Raw genomic sequence first — 15,305 nt, 5'->3', positions numbered from 1 at the left:
CCCACATTGCAGGTGGTTTCTTTACCAGCTGAGCCACCAGGGAAGCCCATGAGTACTGGAGTGGGTAGCCTATCCCTTCTCCAAGGGATCTTCCCAACCCAGGAATTGAACCAGGGTCTCCTGCATTACAGGTGGATTCTTAACCAGCTAGCCACCGGGGAAGCCCATCAAGCAACAGAGAATAAAGTATAGTGAATTTCTACAATTAAAGACTATGTATAGTCATTTAAAATTATGTAGAAGAATTCTTAATGACACAGTAGTAAGGATAGATATATTAAACTGAAAGGTGGATTACAAAACAGTATAGTATACACTGTGATCCCATTTAAAAAGTATATATGCAGAGAAAAAAAGATAGAGGGGATTTATATCAACATGTTATTTTCTTGAGTGGTGATGAAATTGTGAATGATTTCTATTTTCTTTTTCTTTATCAATATTTTCTATTTTTCTGCAGTATGATATATTTAATTGCAATGAAGTTATTGTGTCTATGTGCTTTTTCAGGGGGAGGTGTGTGAGTTATTCACCCTGACAGCTGGCTTAGGGTGTCCTCTGTGCTCCCCTTCATCATAGAGATCATAGTGTGTTATCATTTACCCTTCTAACTCTGTAGAGCCTGAAACAAAGTTTGGGGACAGTCACGGTTTCAGTCAGTCAGTATTTCAGTAAGAAAAGGGGAAACAGAGTGGGAATGAAGGGAAGAGGGGAGGAGAAAGGAAACCACCCTACAGAGATATGGATCTGAGGTTATTTTTTCAGCCTCATTCCCCAAGATCCAAAAGTAGGTGGTGGATGGGATATTATATAATTCTTTATAGTAATCCAGAAAATGAGTTGAACCACTTATCTTTAAATTCTGATTGTGGAACACCAAACATATATGTGAAGAAATTTACCTGCTAGAAAAAAAGAGGGGATAGGGTTCCTATGTTTTGAGAGGCCAGAGTGAATCTTTCAGAAATTATTGAGACAAATGAAGCCTGTTTCAATAGAAAGTGCTGCTGTGCCACCCACTCCCCAATTCCCCCGCTCTTCCACCAGTTGTATCCAGAAAGACATTTTCATCAGAAGATCTGGCAGATGAGGGAGTTGCTGCCTGGTTACCTTTTGGATTTTCTGGGTAAAAGATCCTAAGGGAGCCTGGGGACTGCCTGCTGCCCAGCAGCTCATGTCATATATCTGCTTAAACATTTAATTTGGGGGCAAAGCCAGAGGAATGAACTTAATATAACTCGGTATTATTTTTCTTTCCAGGAAGGAGAGCAGTTTGTGAAGAAAATCGGTGGTATTTTTGCCTTTAAGGTGAAGGATGGCCCTGGGGGTAAAGAAGCCACCTGGGTGGTGGACGTGAAGAATGGCAAAGGATCAGTGCTCCCTAACTCAGGTCAGTGCAGTGATGACTTCATTGATTAAGCATTGACAAGTTCACAAAGGAAAATGGGGGCCTGCTTTGGTGTCCCCCAAAGGAGTGGCTTTAGAGTTATAGAACCTTGTCAAGGACTGGGGAATCTTTGGGACTAGGAATAGGTCCTAGGTTTTCTCCCAAAGATTGAGAGGCTCCATCACGGTTGCTAGCATTAGGCTTTGGCATTAGACAAGCTTGGGTTTAGAGTCCTGGTCCTGCCACTCACAGATTCTGGCCTTAAATTATTTCACTCCGAGCTTTTTTTTTAAATTTGTAAATGGAAATAATAAATGGTTCCTATTTCATAGGATTTGTGTGGGGATTAAGAGAATTGTCTGCTAATTAACCTGTGAAGTACATGGGTCAGTGTATGGCTACATGTCCTCAAAAGACCTGTCTATACTCACTATCTCCACTTCCTGTCATCTCAGTGTTTCTTGAACCTACTTCAGTCAGTCTTTGTCAACTCATCATTATTCCAAAACTGTTCTTGTCAAGGTCACAAGTAACCACCATATTGTTAACTTCAGTGGTTAGTTCCCAGTTCTTATAATATTACTCTTCTAGGCTTTCTTCCTACCTACTGGGTGTTCCCTCTTGGCCTCTCCCTGTTTTTTCCTTATCTCTCAGTGTATAAATGTTGGTGTGCTCTAAGGCTCAGTTCTATCTACATTCACTGCCTGGGGCTCTCATCTAATCTCATGCTTTTCAAACCGTCTCTACACTGATGACTCCCAGATCTCTTAGTGTGAACTCAGACATTGAACTCCAAGGTGTATATCCAGCTGCTTAACTAACAGATTTACTTGGATACTTACTAAGTATCCACTGATATTCCATTTTGATAAATTTCCCCTTTGTTTAACCAGTTCCTCCATCTAAAATCCTTGAAGTCATGCTTGGCTCTTCTTCTTTTTTTAATTGAAGTATCATTGACTTACAGTGTTGTTCCAGTCTATGCTGTACATACCATGTAATTGGCCCTAGTCTCTTTCTTACTACATCTTCCTCACTTTGCTCCAGTCACAGTGGCGTCCTTGCTGTGGCTTGAATGTAAGGTATTCCCAGTTCAGGAACTTTCTACTGCCTGGGATCATCATCCTTCAGATATCCTCATGACTGGTCCTTGCATTTGCTTTGGATTTTTGCCCAAATGTCACCTTCTCAGTGAGCGTTTCCCCAGCTACACTTCTAAATCATACCTCATTATCATTCCCTATTGTCCTTTTCTGCCTTACTTTGATTTATAGCACTTTCCTCCATCTGATATACTGTATCTTATTTATTTGCTTATTGTCCATCCCCCCCTTGAGTTGTAAGCTACGTGAAGGCAGAGCTTTTGCCTCTTAGGTTCACTGCTGCATTCATAGTGCCTAGAACAATATCTGATACCTGGTAGGCCTTCAATAAAATAGATAATAAAAATGAACAGCAGAATGAATGAGTGATGCTTAGTAAGCATTCAGTAAATGGTAGCTGTATTGTATGTTATGTTTCTCTCTTTGGAGAGAACCTGGTGCAATTGAGAGAGGTGATCGAGGGACACTAGCTTTTTTGAAAAAAATGAAAATCAGAGCTGTGTTTTAGAGGATGAAGCTGCTGCATTAGACCTGATGAATTAGAAAGGAAGAAATCAGAGGCAGAGAGCGCAATTAGGAGAATGGATGATACCACCATCTAAGTAAGCAAAAAGGATAGCTTGAGTGTTGGCAGTGAGAAAAGTGTTAGGTGGAGTCACCAGGTCACCAGGAGTGTTTGGGGTGCAATTGATGGTACCTGGACTGTGAAGGAGGAAGAGTTCTGTCAATACTCATAGGGTTATTAAGATCAAATAAAGTCCAGGTGTGTGAAGCTCTCAGCATAGAGAGAGCTCAGTAAGTGCTGGTATAGTAACAGCAGCAGCAGCACTTTATTTCCTAAAGTCACTAGGAGTCCTTTCTTGGAATATTAGGATCTAATCCAGCTATAAATCAAGTCCAGCTATCTCAATTTGTCAACTTTTTTTTCTCCCTGCTCTTTGATGTTATCTATCTACAAGAGAATGGGATTTTCTAAATTGTAAATACCTTAATGTTTTTTAAAACACAATAGTATTAATATTATTAGTTTTCTACAAAAAATTAAATACTTAGATTTACACTTAAAAAACATGTACAGAATCTATATGCTGAAAATTATAAAACATTAACAAAGGAAATCAAAGAAAACCTAACTGAATGGAGGGAAATAGCATATTCTTAGACTGGAAGACTCAGTTGAATAAAGGTGTCACTTCTCAAATTCATCTATGTACTAAATACAATTTCTACCAAAATTCCAGCAAGACTTTTCTTAGTCATGCTGCTGCTGCTAAGTCACTTCAGTCGTGTCCGACTCTGTGCGACCCCATAGACGGCAGCCCACCAGGCTCCCCCGTCCCTGAGATTCTCCAGGCAAGAACACTGGAGTGGGTTGCCATTTTCTTAGTCATAGACAAGCTTATTTAAAAATTTATATGGAAAATCATAGGCCCTACTACTACTACTACTACTAAGTCACTTCAGTCATGTCCGACTCTGTGCAACCCCATAGACAGCAGCCCACCAGGCTCCCCTGTCCCTGGGATTCTCCAGGCAAGAACACTAGAGTGGGTTGCCATTTCCTTCTCCAATGCATGAAAGTGAAAAGTGAAAGTGAAGTCGCTCAGTCATATCTGACTCTTAGTGACCCCATGGACTGCAGCCTACCAGGCTCCTCCATCCATGGGATTTTCCAGGCAAGAGTACTGGAGTGGGGTGCCATTAGCTTAAAAATCATTACAAAAAATAAAGTGGGGAGAATTACTCTACCTGGTATTAAGGCTACCTGGTGTACAATATTATTTTTTATTATTGGAGTGTACTCATTTTATACTACCATATCAGTTGCTGCTATGTAGCAAAGTGAATCAGCCTTATGTAAACATGTTAGTGTTAGTTGCTCAGTTGTGTCTGACTCTGTGACCCCATGGACTATATAGTCTACCAGACTCTTCTGTCCGTGGAATTCTCCAGGCAGGAATACTGGAGTGGATTGCCATTCCCTTCTCCAGGGGATCTTCCCAACCCAGGAATTGAACTCGGGTGTCCCACATTGCAGGCAGATTCTTTAGCATCTGAGCCACCAGGGAAGCCCTATAATGTATACATACATCCCTTCTTTTTTGAATTTTCAGACATTTAGGTCACCACAGGGCACAGAGTAGAGGTCTCTGTGCTACAGTAGATTCTCATTAGTTATCTATTTTATACATAGTAATGTGTATATGTTAATCCCAATCTCTCAATCCATCCCACCCCTCCCCCCCATAAATACCTTAATTTTTAAGACTTTAGACTTTTTCTTATGTAATGAGAAAATTTTGTTACAGCCAAAGATGAAATGGCTGTTAAATCACAGTCCTTTTAAGAGTTACCCCTGCATTCTAAGACATACAAAAATTTTTAATTTCCAACATTGTTTTAGTTAATAATATGGGCATCATATGCTTTAATAGTTTATTCCCATCCTAGTCCGTTTGAGTTGCTGTATTGAACATACCACAGCCTGGGCGGCTAATAAACAACAGGAATTTCTGTCATAGTTCTGGTGACTGGAAGTCCAAGATCAGGACATTGCTATGGTCACATTTAGTGAGGCCCTTCTTCCTGGTTCATAGCCAGTGCTTTCTTACTGTGGGCTCACATCATGGAAGGGCTCAGGGTCTCTCTGAAGCCTCTTGATAAGGCATAAATCCCATTAATAAGGGCTCTACTGTCATGACCCTTGGAGGCCCTCCATACTAATACTATAGCATCAAGCATTAGGATTTCAACATACGAGTTTTGGGAGGATACAGACATTCAGACCATAGCAACTGCTATGTTGTTGTTGTTGTTTTTAATTAAGGCAAAGATTAGCTAACTGTTGGGCCATTATTTGATATTATTACTGTTATCAGTTGTAGTGCTATTAGAGTACTGTTATTATACTGATTACCTAAAACACTGACTGCTGAAAATTTTAATTTCTTGGTGAATTTTTCCTTTTACACTTGAAACTTCTCATTTGTCCAGAGTAGACATGGCTGCTTTTGCAAGAAGAATTTAGAGTCTTTGTGATATGGCATTTTTGCCATTATATTTTGATTATAGTATTAAAATTATTATTTTAAAAACTTTGTTTTTATATAAGTAATACATAATCAAGTGTAAAAAATTTGGAAAAGATAGAGAAATAAAATGAAAAAATTACTCTCCTATAATCTTACCATCTATATCAAGAGTTGACAGATGATGGCCTGTGGGGCAAATTCATCCCGCCACCTCATTTTTTGTTTTGTGTAAAATTTTTTTGAGGTCTAGCCCATAAAGAAAGGCATAAATCTGAGTGTATAGGCAAATAAATGTTAACAAATGAATACATCTCCCAGCTCAAGAGGTAGAAAGTTGCCAGCACTCTAGAAACCTCCCACATATCACCTCCCATCTCTCATCATTCCCCAAAGGAACCACTATTCCAAGTTCTAGCACCGTAAGTTGAATTTTATTTATTTTGGAAATTCATACAGATGGAGCCATACAATATTTACTGTTTGAGGTGTGGCTTCTTTCATCATTGTAAGATCCATTATATTATTGCATGTAGCATCAGTTCATTTTTACTATGTGACTCCATCAGAATTTATTTATTCAGTTCATGGTTGATATATCTTTACATGTTTCCATTTTGGGGTGTTAATGAATACAGCCATTACAGACATTCTCATGTGTGTCTTTTAGTGGACATATGTACTTATCTCCATTTGGCATATAACCAGGAATAGAAATATTAACTCATGAGCTACCATATAGCCAAGTTTCCTTGTGGACATACTGTTTTAATTCTCTTCTGTATTACTCTTCAGTATTATATGAGAGTTTTATTTGTTCCACATTTTTGACAGTACTTTGGTAATTTAGTTTAGTCTTTGTTTTTTAAGTCAAATTCTTTAAGGTATAATTTGTGTACAATAAAATATACCATTTTTAGATTACAATTCTATGAATTTAGACAAATGCCTACAGTTATGTAGCCACTACCAAAAATCAAGATACATAATATTTCCAAAAAATGTCCTCGTCTCCTTTGGTAGTCAATCCCCTTCTCTCATGCTCTGATCTGATTTCTGTCCCTGTGGTTTCACTTTTTCCAGCATGTTATAAACTGCACATGGAATCATAATAGCCTGTAGCCTTTGAGCCCACGTCTTTCACGGACTGTCCGTAGTGTGTTCCTGTTTGTTGCTGAGTAGTCTATCCACTCACTGGCTGATGTATATTTGTCTTTTTTCCAGATTTTGGCATTTGAATAAAGCCTCTGTGAACATTCACGTACAGGTTTTTGTGTGGATTTACGTTTTCATTTCTCTTGAGTAAACACTGAACACTTAAGAGTGGGATTACTAGGTCATATGGCATATGTGTTTGTAGCTTTCTAAGAAACTTCCAGGCTGTTTTCTAAAGTGACTGTAACATCTTACAGTCCCTCTGGCATTATATTGACCTTTAGCTGTCCATCTGTACCAGCACTGGGTATTTCTGAAGCTCTTCATTGTAGTAGGTATGTTGTAGTGTCTCATCTATACTTTCAGTTTGCATTTTCCTGATAACCAGTGGAACCGAGTAGTGTTTCATGTGCGTCTCTGGCCGTTGGGAGATCTTTTGTATGTGCCTGTTTGCCCATTTTTGTATTGGTCTATCCACCCTTTTCTAATTGAGTGATAGGAGTTTTTTTATATTTTCTGGCTACAAGTTCTTTGTTCGATATATGAGTTACAAATATCTTCTCCCTCTTGGTCTGCTAGTGTTTTGAAAACAGTTTTGTTGGAATACAGCTGCATTTGTTTATGTATTATCTGTGGCTGCTCTTGTGCTGCAGGGGCAGGGTTGAGTCATTGCAGTAGAGAGCTAATGGCTCACAAAGCCTAGAGTATGTAATGTCTGATCCTTTGCAGAAAAATTTTGTTAAGCCCGGATAGCGCTAGGTATGCATCTTCTATTACCGCATGACAAATGACCACAAACTTAGTGGTTTAAAACAACACACACATTTATTACCTCACAGCTTCCATGGGTATGTTGGCTGAGGAGAGCTTAGCTGGGTCTTCTGCATAAGGTCTTACAGGCTGCAGTCAGGGTGTTGTCCAGGGCTGGGTTGTCATCTGGAGACTTGGCTGGAGAAGGGGTTTATATCCAAGCTCAATCATGTTGCTGCAGAAGTAACTTCCTTGCAACTGTAAGAATGATAGCTTTAGGGTTTGTTGTTTTTTTTTTTTTTACTGGTTATAGTCCAGAGTCTACCCGCAGCTTCTAAAGGCCAGTACCCTGCCATGTAGCTCTCTGCCTGTGCGGTATGTAGTTCACAGTATAGCAGCTAGCTTATTCAAGGCCAGCAGGAGAGTGAGGCAAACTTGGCCAGCAAGAGAGAGTCTTATATAATGTAATACAACACAAGAATGACAGACCATCACCTTTCTCACCTTCTGCAGGCTAGAAGCAAGTCACAGGTCCTGACCATACTCGAGGGTAGGGGATTATATGAAGGCATGAATGAAAACCAGAAGGCAACGATCACAGGGGTCACCTTAGAGTCTGTGTGCCCCAGTAGCTATTATTATTATATTGGTCTCCAAGTTTACAGATGTTTTTCCTATACATATATAATTGAATATCTGTTTTTAAGCAAAACATGGGTTCATGCTTACAGTTCATTTTGTAACTGGCTTGTGTAACAGTATCATGAACAGTATAATATGAATATCTTTTCAGGTCAGTGAAATGTAGATCCTCATCATCTAATGGCTGCATTGTACCCCACTGTATGAATATACCATGATTATTTAATGTATTCCCTCTTGTCGAATATCAAGATTGCTTGTGATTTATGCCACATTTTACCAGGCTGCTGTAGAGTGTATGGGAGTGCCCATGTGCCCACACTAACACCGGGTATGATTCTGTTGCAGTCAATGACTTTTGACTAAAATGTACACATGAAACTGAACACTCCCCTTTTCTCCTTCTTTCTGCATGTCTGTTTTAGATAAGAAGGCCGACTGCACAATTACAATGGCCGACTCGGACTTATTGGCTTTGATGACTGGTAAAATGAATCCTCAGACGGTATGTATAATGGTGCTTATATTCTTGTATTAGGTGTGTTTTGTTTTTTTCCTGATGGCTCAGTTGGTAAAGAATCTGCCTGCAATACAGGAAACCTGGGTTTGATCCCTGGGCTGGGAAGATGCCCTGGAGGAGGGTGCTCCAATATTCTTGCCTAGAGAATCCCCATGGACAGAGGAGCCTGGCTGGCTACAGTTCATGGGGTTGCAAAGAGTTGGACATGACTGAACGACTAAGCACAAACACACACATAGGTGGGTTTTAGCCCATTTGATTTCATCACCTGTCTCAGCCTCATCCCATAAAATCTAAAGAGGTCAAACCCACAAAACTCAGTGTTCCCCAAATGTCCACTTAATGAATGACAAACAGTTTTGGATATAACCATGTGCCAGCCACTGCCTTGTGTGCTAGAAATGTCCAGATGAATAAGAAATAGCTCACTTGTTCAGGGCATCCACAATTTGGTACAATACAGGTTTGTAGAAGAATAAGTGCACCAAATAGCCATGGTGCCGTGTCTGGCTTGTGGTTGAGGAGGGTGGAAGAAGAGAAGCCATGTCTTCCTGGGCTGTCAGAGAAGGCTTCACAGAGGAAGCAACACTTGGCTTTGTCCTGGGGGTGAACAGGAGTCAGCAGTGTACAGGTGGAGAGTAGGAGTCATTCAGATAGAAGGAGGGGCCGGTGGTCACAGAGGCAAGACCTTCTACTTTCGTATCTTTGCCGGTGCTTTTTTTTTTTTTTTTGTCTGAACTGTGACTTCCTTGACAAACTCCTTGTCTTTCAAAATGAATTTAGGGACTTCCCTGGTGGTCCAGTGGTTAAGTCTCTGCACTCCCAATTCATGGGGCTTGTGTTCGATCCCTGGATGGGGAGCTAGATGCCACATGCTACAACTAAGAGTTCACATTCTGCAACTCAAGGTCCCTTATGCTGCAAGTGAGACCCGACACAGCCAAATAAATAAATATTAATATAACAAACAAAATGAATTTAGATGATATGTTTGAAGACCTCCTACCACATTGTTGGGGAGCTATAGTCAGTCCCTCTTTGGGGCCACTTGCTGGGCTACTAGCCTAGCACTTGTTTCATTATGGTAGTCATAATGTGCCTGTCTCTTCCCCATTAGATTTAGATTGTGTTTGTCTCAAGGAAACAAAACACATCTTGTTCATCCTTGTGTCTTTAGAACTTAACATGGTGCCTGGTGTGCATGCGTGCTAAGTTGCGTCAGTCGTGTCCGAGCCTTTGTGACCCTGTGGACTGTAGCCCACTGGGCTCTTCTGTCCATGAGATTCTTCAGAGCTGGCACGTCCCCCTTCCCACCCACTGCAGCTCAGCCACCGTGCACTCCATACACTTCCTTGGTAGCATGGCCAGGCTTCACACTCAGCTGCCTTTATTCTCTCCGTTTATCTGTTTACCACCCGTTTGGAGAGTGTCAGCTTGCTTTTCCTGAACACTTGTTAGCACCCAGAGGAATTACAGATAAATGTGGGAGACCTTTGCATTAATGTGCTAATGGTCGTTTCTTCTCCCGAGCGCACAGGCTGTAGTGGGCGTGGCGCACAGACTTGGATTTGCCCTGCAGCAGGTGGCATCTACCTGGGCCAGAGTGCAAACTCATGTCCCCTGCATTGGAAGACAGGCTTTTAACCACTGGACTACCAGGAAAATCCTCCCAGGCAATTGTTAAATGCAACGAGTTGTGTCTCTGCACTTGGGACTATTTTGAGTCTCCTTATTGAGCCAAAGATTCACACAGGCACCTCAGTCTCAGCAAGCTGCTCTGCCTCCCTCTGTAGGGAACACAAAAAAGGGAGGAAAATGGTGATATTTCATTGCATAGATGCATCTGTAATCGAATCCCAAGTTTCTGAGTGTGTTACACATGTGCTTTTCCTCCCTGCTGGCAGACCCACTGAATGTGTAATGTTTTTAAACAAAATCAGTCTAGTATGAACCCACTCTGCCTAAGATGTGGAAAATGTACCTCCTTTGAGGAAAACAGGTAATGGCAGACTCAGTTTCTAAGAGAACAGACTTTGGAAAAATGTCCCTTTTGACTGCTCTGTGTAAAGCATGACTTTTACAAATTCATCCTTGTGACGAATCAGATGCTAAATCTATTACAGAAAGCCAAGTTTCATATTCTGAAGAAAGTTTGAGACCTGGAGAAATAAATCATCTTGGGGCTGCATGGTTTAGTGCATGTGTGCTAAGGCATTTCAGTCATGTCCAATTCTTTGCGACCCTATGGATAATCTAGAAATACCAGCGATCTCAAAACAAAAAAAGCAAATAATAAATGTTCTTTTTTTTTTTCCTCACAGGCCTTCTTTCAAGGCAAATTGAAAATCAATGGCAACATGGGTCTGGCTATGAAGTTACAAAATCTCCAGCTTCAGCCTGGCAAAGCTAAGCTGTGAACTCCCTTTGCCTCCTTTGAAAATCAAGATGAGATATATAGATATATATCCATATATTTCATTGTCAGAACTTAGATTGAAACTATACATTGGGAAATAGCATGAGATTTGTTTCTAAATGGGTGTGATCAATTCTGTTTTTTCTAAGTGCTGGGTGAATAGAACCTGATGGTTTACTACTGCTGTGCTGAGTTGCAAACAACTGTGCATTACAAAGTTAATATGGTAATCATGGTTTGGGGTAAAATTGAGTTTTGGAATAAAGTTAGAAATAGCAAAATACAAAAAGTATGTAAACAGAAGCTCTCATTTTGCTAATAATGTATATTTGAAGATTATTCTGCTGAAATTTCAAGTTTTCCTTGGGAGAATGAAGAAAGAAACAGAATATCATTATTAGCTGACCAGTAATTAATGTTGTGCATTTAATGACCTTAATATATTTCCCAGTGATAATTTTTAAAATTCTGTACTGGGATTTTTGTTTTTAAAAAAATAAACTTTAAAATTTTGAATTTCATGCCATCAAAGTGACATTTTCTTCCCAAATCAAAGAAATGTGATCAAAGCTTGGGAGTAAAAATCTATCACTGAACCCAGGCCTATTTTTTAAAATAAAAATATTTTAAAATGAGATTTGTTCTTGAAAAAAATTAGTGTATAAGTCACAAAATGCTGTTTTGAAAGTAATTCAATGAATGGAGTTTGCTTTGAGATGCACAATTTTCAAATTATAATCTTGTATTAATTTAAATTTGTAACATTCTTAATTATAATTTTCCTTTTTCCATGTTAGTTTAACCACATTTATCTTCCTAGTTTTTCTAATGCTAATGTTATTTCTAATTACTCAGTAAAATGTGGGGTAAAATAATGTTTTTGGAAGAATATTTAATATCAAAATTAAAATAGTTCTTCCTCATTGCCTTTGTTTTTACTGTGTATATTATTTTTGTTCAAAGTTTTCCAGATGACAGAGAGTAAGAGAAAAATTTGAGATTTACAATCTGTGTTACCTAGACTGCTATCTACTGGTACTTTGGCATAATCAGTCAGTAGTTCTTGATTAGGGAGGTGCTGTGTTGTGGTGGAAAGAGCACTTGACTAGAAATTAGGAGTCTTGTTTTTCTTAGGCAAATAAGTAACTGTCTATCTGAGCCTATATTCTAATCTGTTAAAAGGGTCTCTAAGGCTCCTTCTGCTCTGATAATCTTGTGAGTCTCTTAGTAGAACCTTTGGGAGACATCCAGACCCCACCTTTCTTCTGTTAAGGTGGTTACTTCACCCAAAGGTGGTTGGAGGTAAAAAGCCAGGTGGTTTAATTTGTTTGTTTAAATGCTTGGAGTCTCTAATAATGAAATCAGGACTGTGGATCCGATCCCCCTAGACCATTTAACTTTGCATGTTCTACAACCAGCAGAACAGTGTTTGGGGCTAGGGAAACGTGGTAAATTAAGTCAGTATAAGTTGACCTCAGGTCCCCCAAAATGAATTCAGAACACAGACTTACTTCCTAATCATGGTGGCTTTTTACTCTCTAAAGAAATAAAGACTTCAAGAAAATCATTCCAACAAAATGTGTGACTTATTTGTAGTTTGGATTTGCTGCTGCATTCTGCCTTCACTTATTCCAGGTATCAGGAGATATCTGTTACAGCCTTTAGGAGGAACCTGGAAAAACAAACAAACAAAAACAACAACAGGTTCTTGGGGGTAGGGATAGATTCGTGTGTAAATACAATTTATATGTATAATAGAGAAGTACTTCATGATAAATATACAGCAGCAGTTTAATTTCTAGGGAAGCATCATGGTTTGGAAGAAAGAAGTTAACAAATCTGGGGTAAAACTGATGCTGTTACATGTTTTGCTACTTGAGCGGATTGAGCTTCAGTTACCTCATCTAGAAAGTGGAGATATTAATATTGACCTCCTACCATTATTGAGACTCTAGAAAGAGAACATATATAAAATACCTAAATTAGTGTTAGAATCCCATGGACGGAGGAGCCTGGTAGGCTGCAGTCCTGGGGTCACAAAGAGTTGGAACAGGACTGAGCGACTTCACTTTCCCCTTTTCACTTTCATGCATTGGAGAAGGAAATGGCAACCCACTCCAGTGTTCTTGCCTGGAGAATCCCAGGGATGGGGGAGCCTGGTGGGCTGCCGTCTGTGGGGTTGCACAGAGTTGGACACGACTGAAGCAGTGTTAGTTGTACATCCTAGTCATTCTTAGTTCCCGTACTGAAGTGTGAGTTCCCTTATTCTCCCTGCCTTTTGTCTCTGTGATGTATGATATGATATGAGTCTTTTCTCATCTGTTGATTCACTGAACATATATTTTGAGTGCCTACTGTCTGTAGGGTACCATATTGAGGGTAATGCTAGGCACTGGAGATAGCAGTGAGCTCCTCCCCTAATAGTGCTTACAGCCTAGTGGGAGAGACAGTCAGTCAAAGAATCATTGTTACAGACTGATGTGCCATATGAGGGATAGTCAGGGTGCTGTGATGGAGAGTCATAATGAGGGGCCTCTTTTGATACAGTGGTTGAGGGAGACATCTCTGAGGAGGTAATATTTAAGCTGAGATCTACAGTTTGAGGAATGAACCATGCAAAGAATCATTCAGGAAAGGAAAGATGCCTGGCTTGTTCTAGAAATTGCAAGAGGGCCATGTGAACGGAATACAATGACCTGGAACTAAAGGCCCAGGATGAAGTTGAATAGATAAACAGGAGCCAGTTATATTGGCATTTGTTTATTACGGTAAGGTTGGGTTCACCAACCCCCCAGGCCATGGCCTGTTAGGAACTGAGCCGCACAACAGGAGGTGAGCAGCCAGTGAGCAAAGCATCATCTTTATTTACAGCTGCTCTGCATCACTCACATTACTGCCTGAGCTGCTCCTCCTGTCAAATCAGCAGCAGCATTAGATTCTCATAGGAATGCAAACCCTATTGTGAACTGTGCATGAGAGGGACCTTGACTGCATGTTCTTTAGGCGTGCTGCGATTCATGGGGTGGCAAAGAGTCGGACACGACTGAGTGACTGAACTGAACTGAATGCCTAATGATCTGAAGTGGTGTTCTGATGAGGCTAGCCCTTGTAAGTGGCTGCAAATACAGATTATTGTTAGTTTGACTGCACAGAGACCAAAATCAATTGCTTGCAGACTCATATCAAAATCCTATCAGTGAGTGGCAAGTGACAAGCTGCATCTAGTGGCAGGCTTTCAGTCAGAATCCAACGCTTATTTTAGTCCACGTGTAGCCCTGCCCATTATTTTATTTACCGCTTCCATCCGTGCTCTTTCCTGCACTGCTTACTTGTCTCAGTCACAGTTTTAAGTCCACACGCTTAACCCTAGTCAAAATGAATAACAAACCTTGCTGGAGAGCTTCTTTGAAAACAGGGAAAAACTCAATGATGAGACAGCAGAAGACTCTTAAGATTGCTAACAAAAAGGAAGCTGCATTTAAAAGAAAATACCAAGAGTCCTACTTAAATGATGGGTTCATTGCAGAGGTGATTCACTTTCTCCAAGCCCACTTTGTTGGTGGGCTTCCAGTGAAGCCATGAAACATTAAAACTGCTTCACCACATAAAGACCAAGCACCCTGCATTAAAACACAAAACTTTGGAGTTTTTCAAAAGAAAAAAAATGTGAACATGAAGACCTGAAGCAATTATTGAAGGCCACCACTTCATCAAATGTGTCTGCCCCGAGAGCATCATTTTTAGTGGCTAACTGCATTGGTAAAACTAAGAAGCTCTTTACTGTTGGTGAAGAGTTGATCCTGCCTGCTGCTATGGACATTTGTCGTGAACTTTTATGAGAGACTGCAGTTCTAAAGGTGGCATGTGTTCCTCTTTGGGCAGCACTGTAACTAGACGACTTGATGAAGTAACAGAAGGCATTGAGGCACAATTGTTAGGATTAGTGAGTCACCATGGTATGCAGTCCAGGTTGACGAGTCCACCAATGCTGACAGTAAGGCAACGATTCTTGTTTTTGTGCTATATTTTTTCAGGAGGATATGCAGAGGATATGTATATTCTTGTTGCCAACCAACACTGCAGCTGCAGAGCTACTCAAGTCTTGGATTATATATAAGGAAAACTGACTTGGTCATTTTATGTTAGTGTATGCATGGATGGAGTGTCTGCCGAGACTGGACAGCTTTCTGGTTTCACTACCTGGGTCAAAGAGGTTGATTCTGAGTGTGAGGCTATGCACTGGGTCATCCATAGAGAAACGCTGGCTAGGCAAAAAATGTCACTTGAACTTAACATTTTGCAG

General features: G+C 40.2%; 1 protein-coding gene across 3 annotated transcripts in view; it reads left to right on the top strand.

The window, feature by feature from the left end:
- The window catches only part of LOC129655438 (sterol carrier protein 2), a 115,877-nt gene extending 103,952 nt beyond the window's left edge, over window positions 1–11,925 (top strand). For all 3 annotated transcript variants that reach the window (XM_055585853.1, XM_055585852.1, XM_055585854.1), the window contains 3 exons: window positions 1,261–1,390; window positions 8,492–8,571; window positions 10,908–11,925. In XM_055585853.1, the coding sequence (XP_055441828.1) occupies window positions 1,261–1,390; window positions 8,492–8,571; window positions 10,908–11,003 (306 nt within the window). In that variant the 3' untranslated portion in view covers window positions 11,004–11,925. The remainder of the gene's footprint in view (window positions 1–1,260; window positions 1,391–8,491; window positions 8,572–10,907) is intronic.
- The last annotated feature ends 3,380 nt before the right edge of the window (window positions 11,926–15,305 follow it).

Source organism: Bubalus kerabau, chromosome 6 (genome assembly GCF_029407905.1).
Source record: "Bubalus kerabau isolate K-KA32 ecotype Philippines breed swamp buffalo chromosome 6, PCC_UOA_SB_1v2, whole genome shotgun sequence".
Lineage (NCBI taxonomy): Eukaryota > Metazoa > Chordata > Mammalia > Artiodactyla > Bovidae > Bubalus > Bubalus kerabau.
Note: the sequence above shows the minus strand (reverse complement) of the source record. Positions and strands in the feature narration are given on the sequence as shown.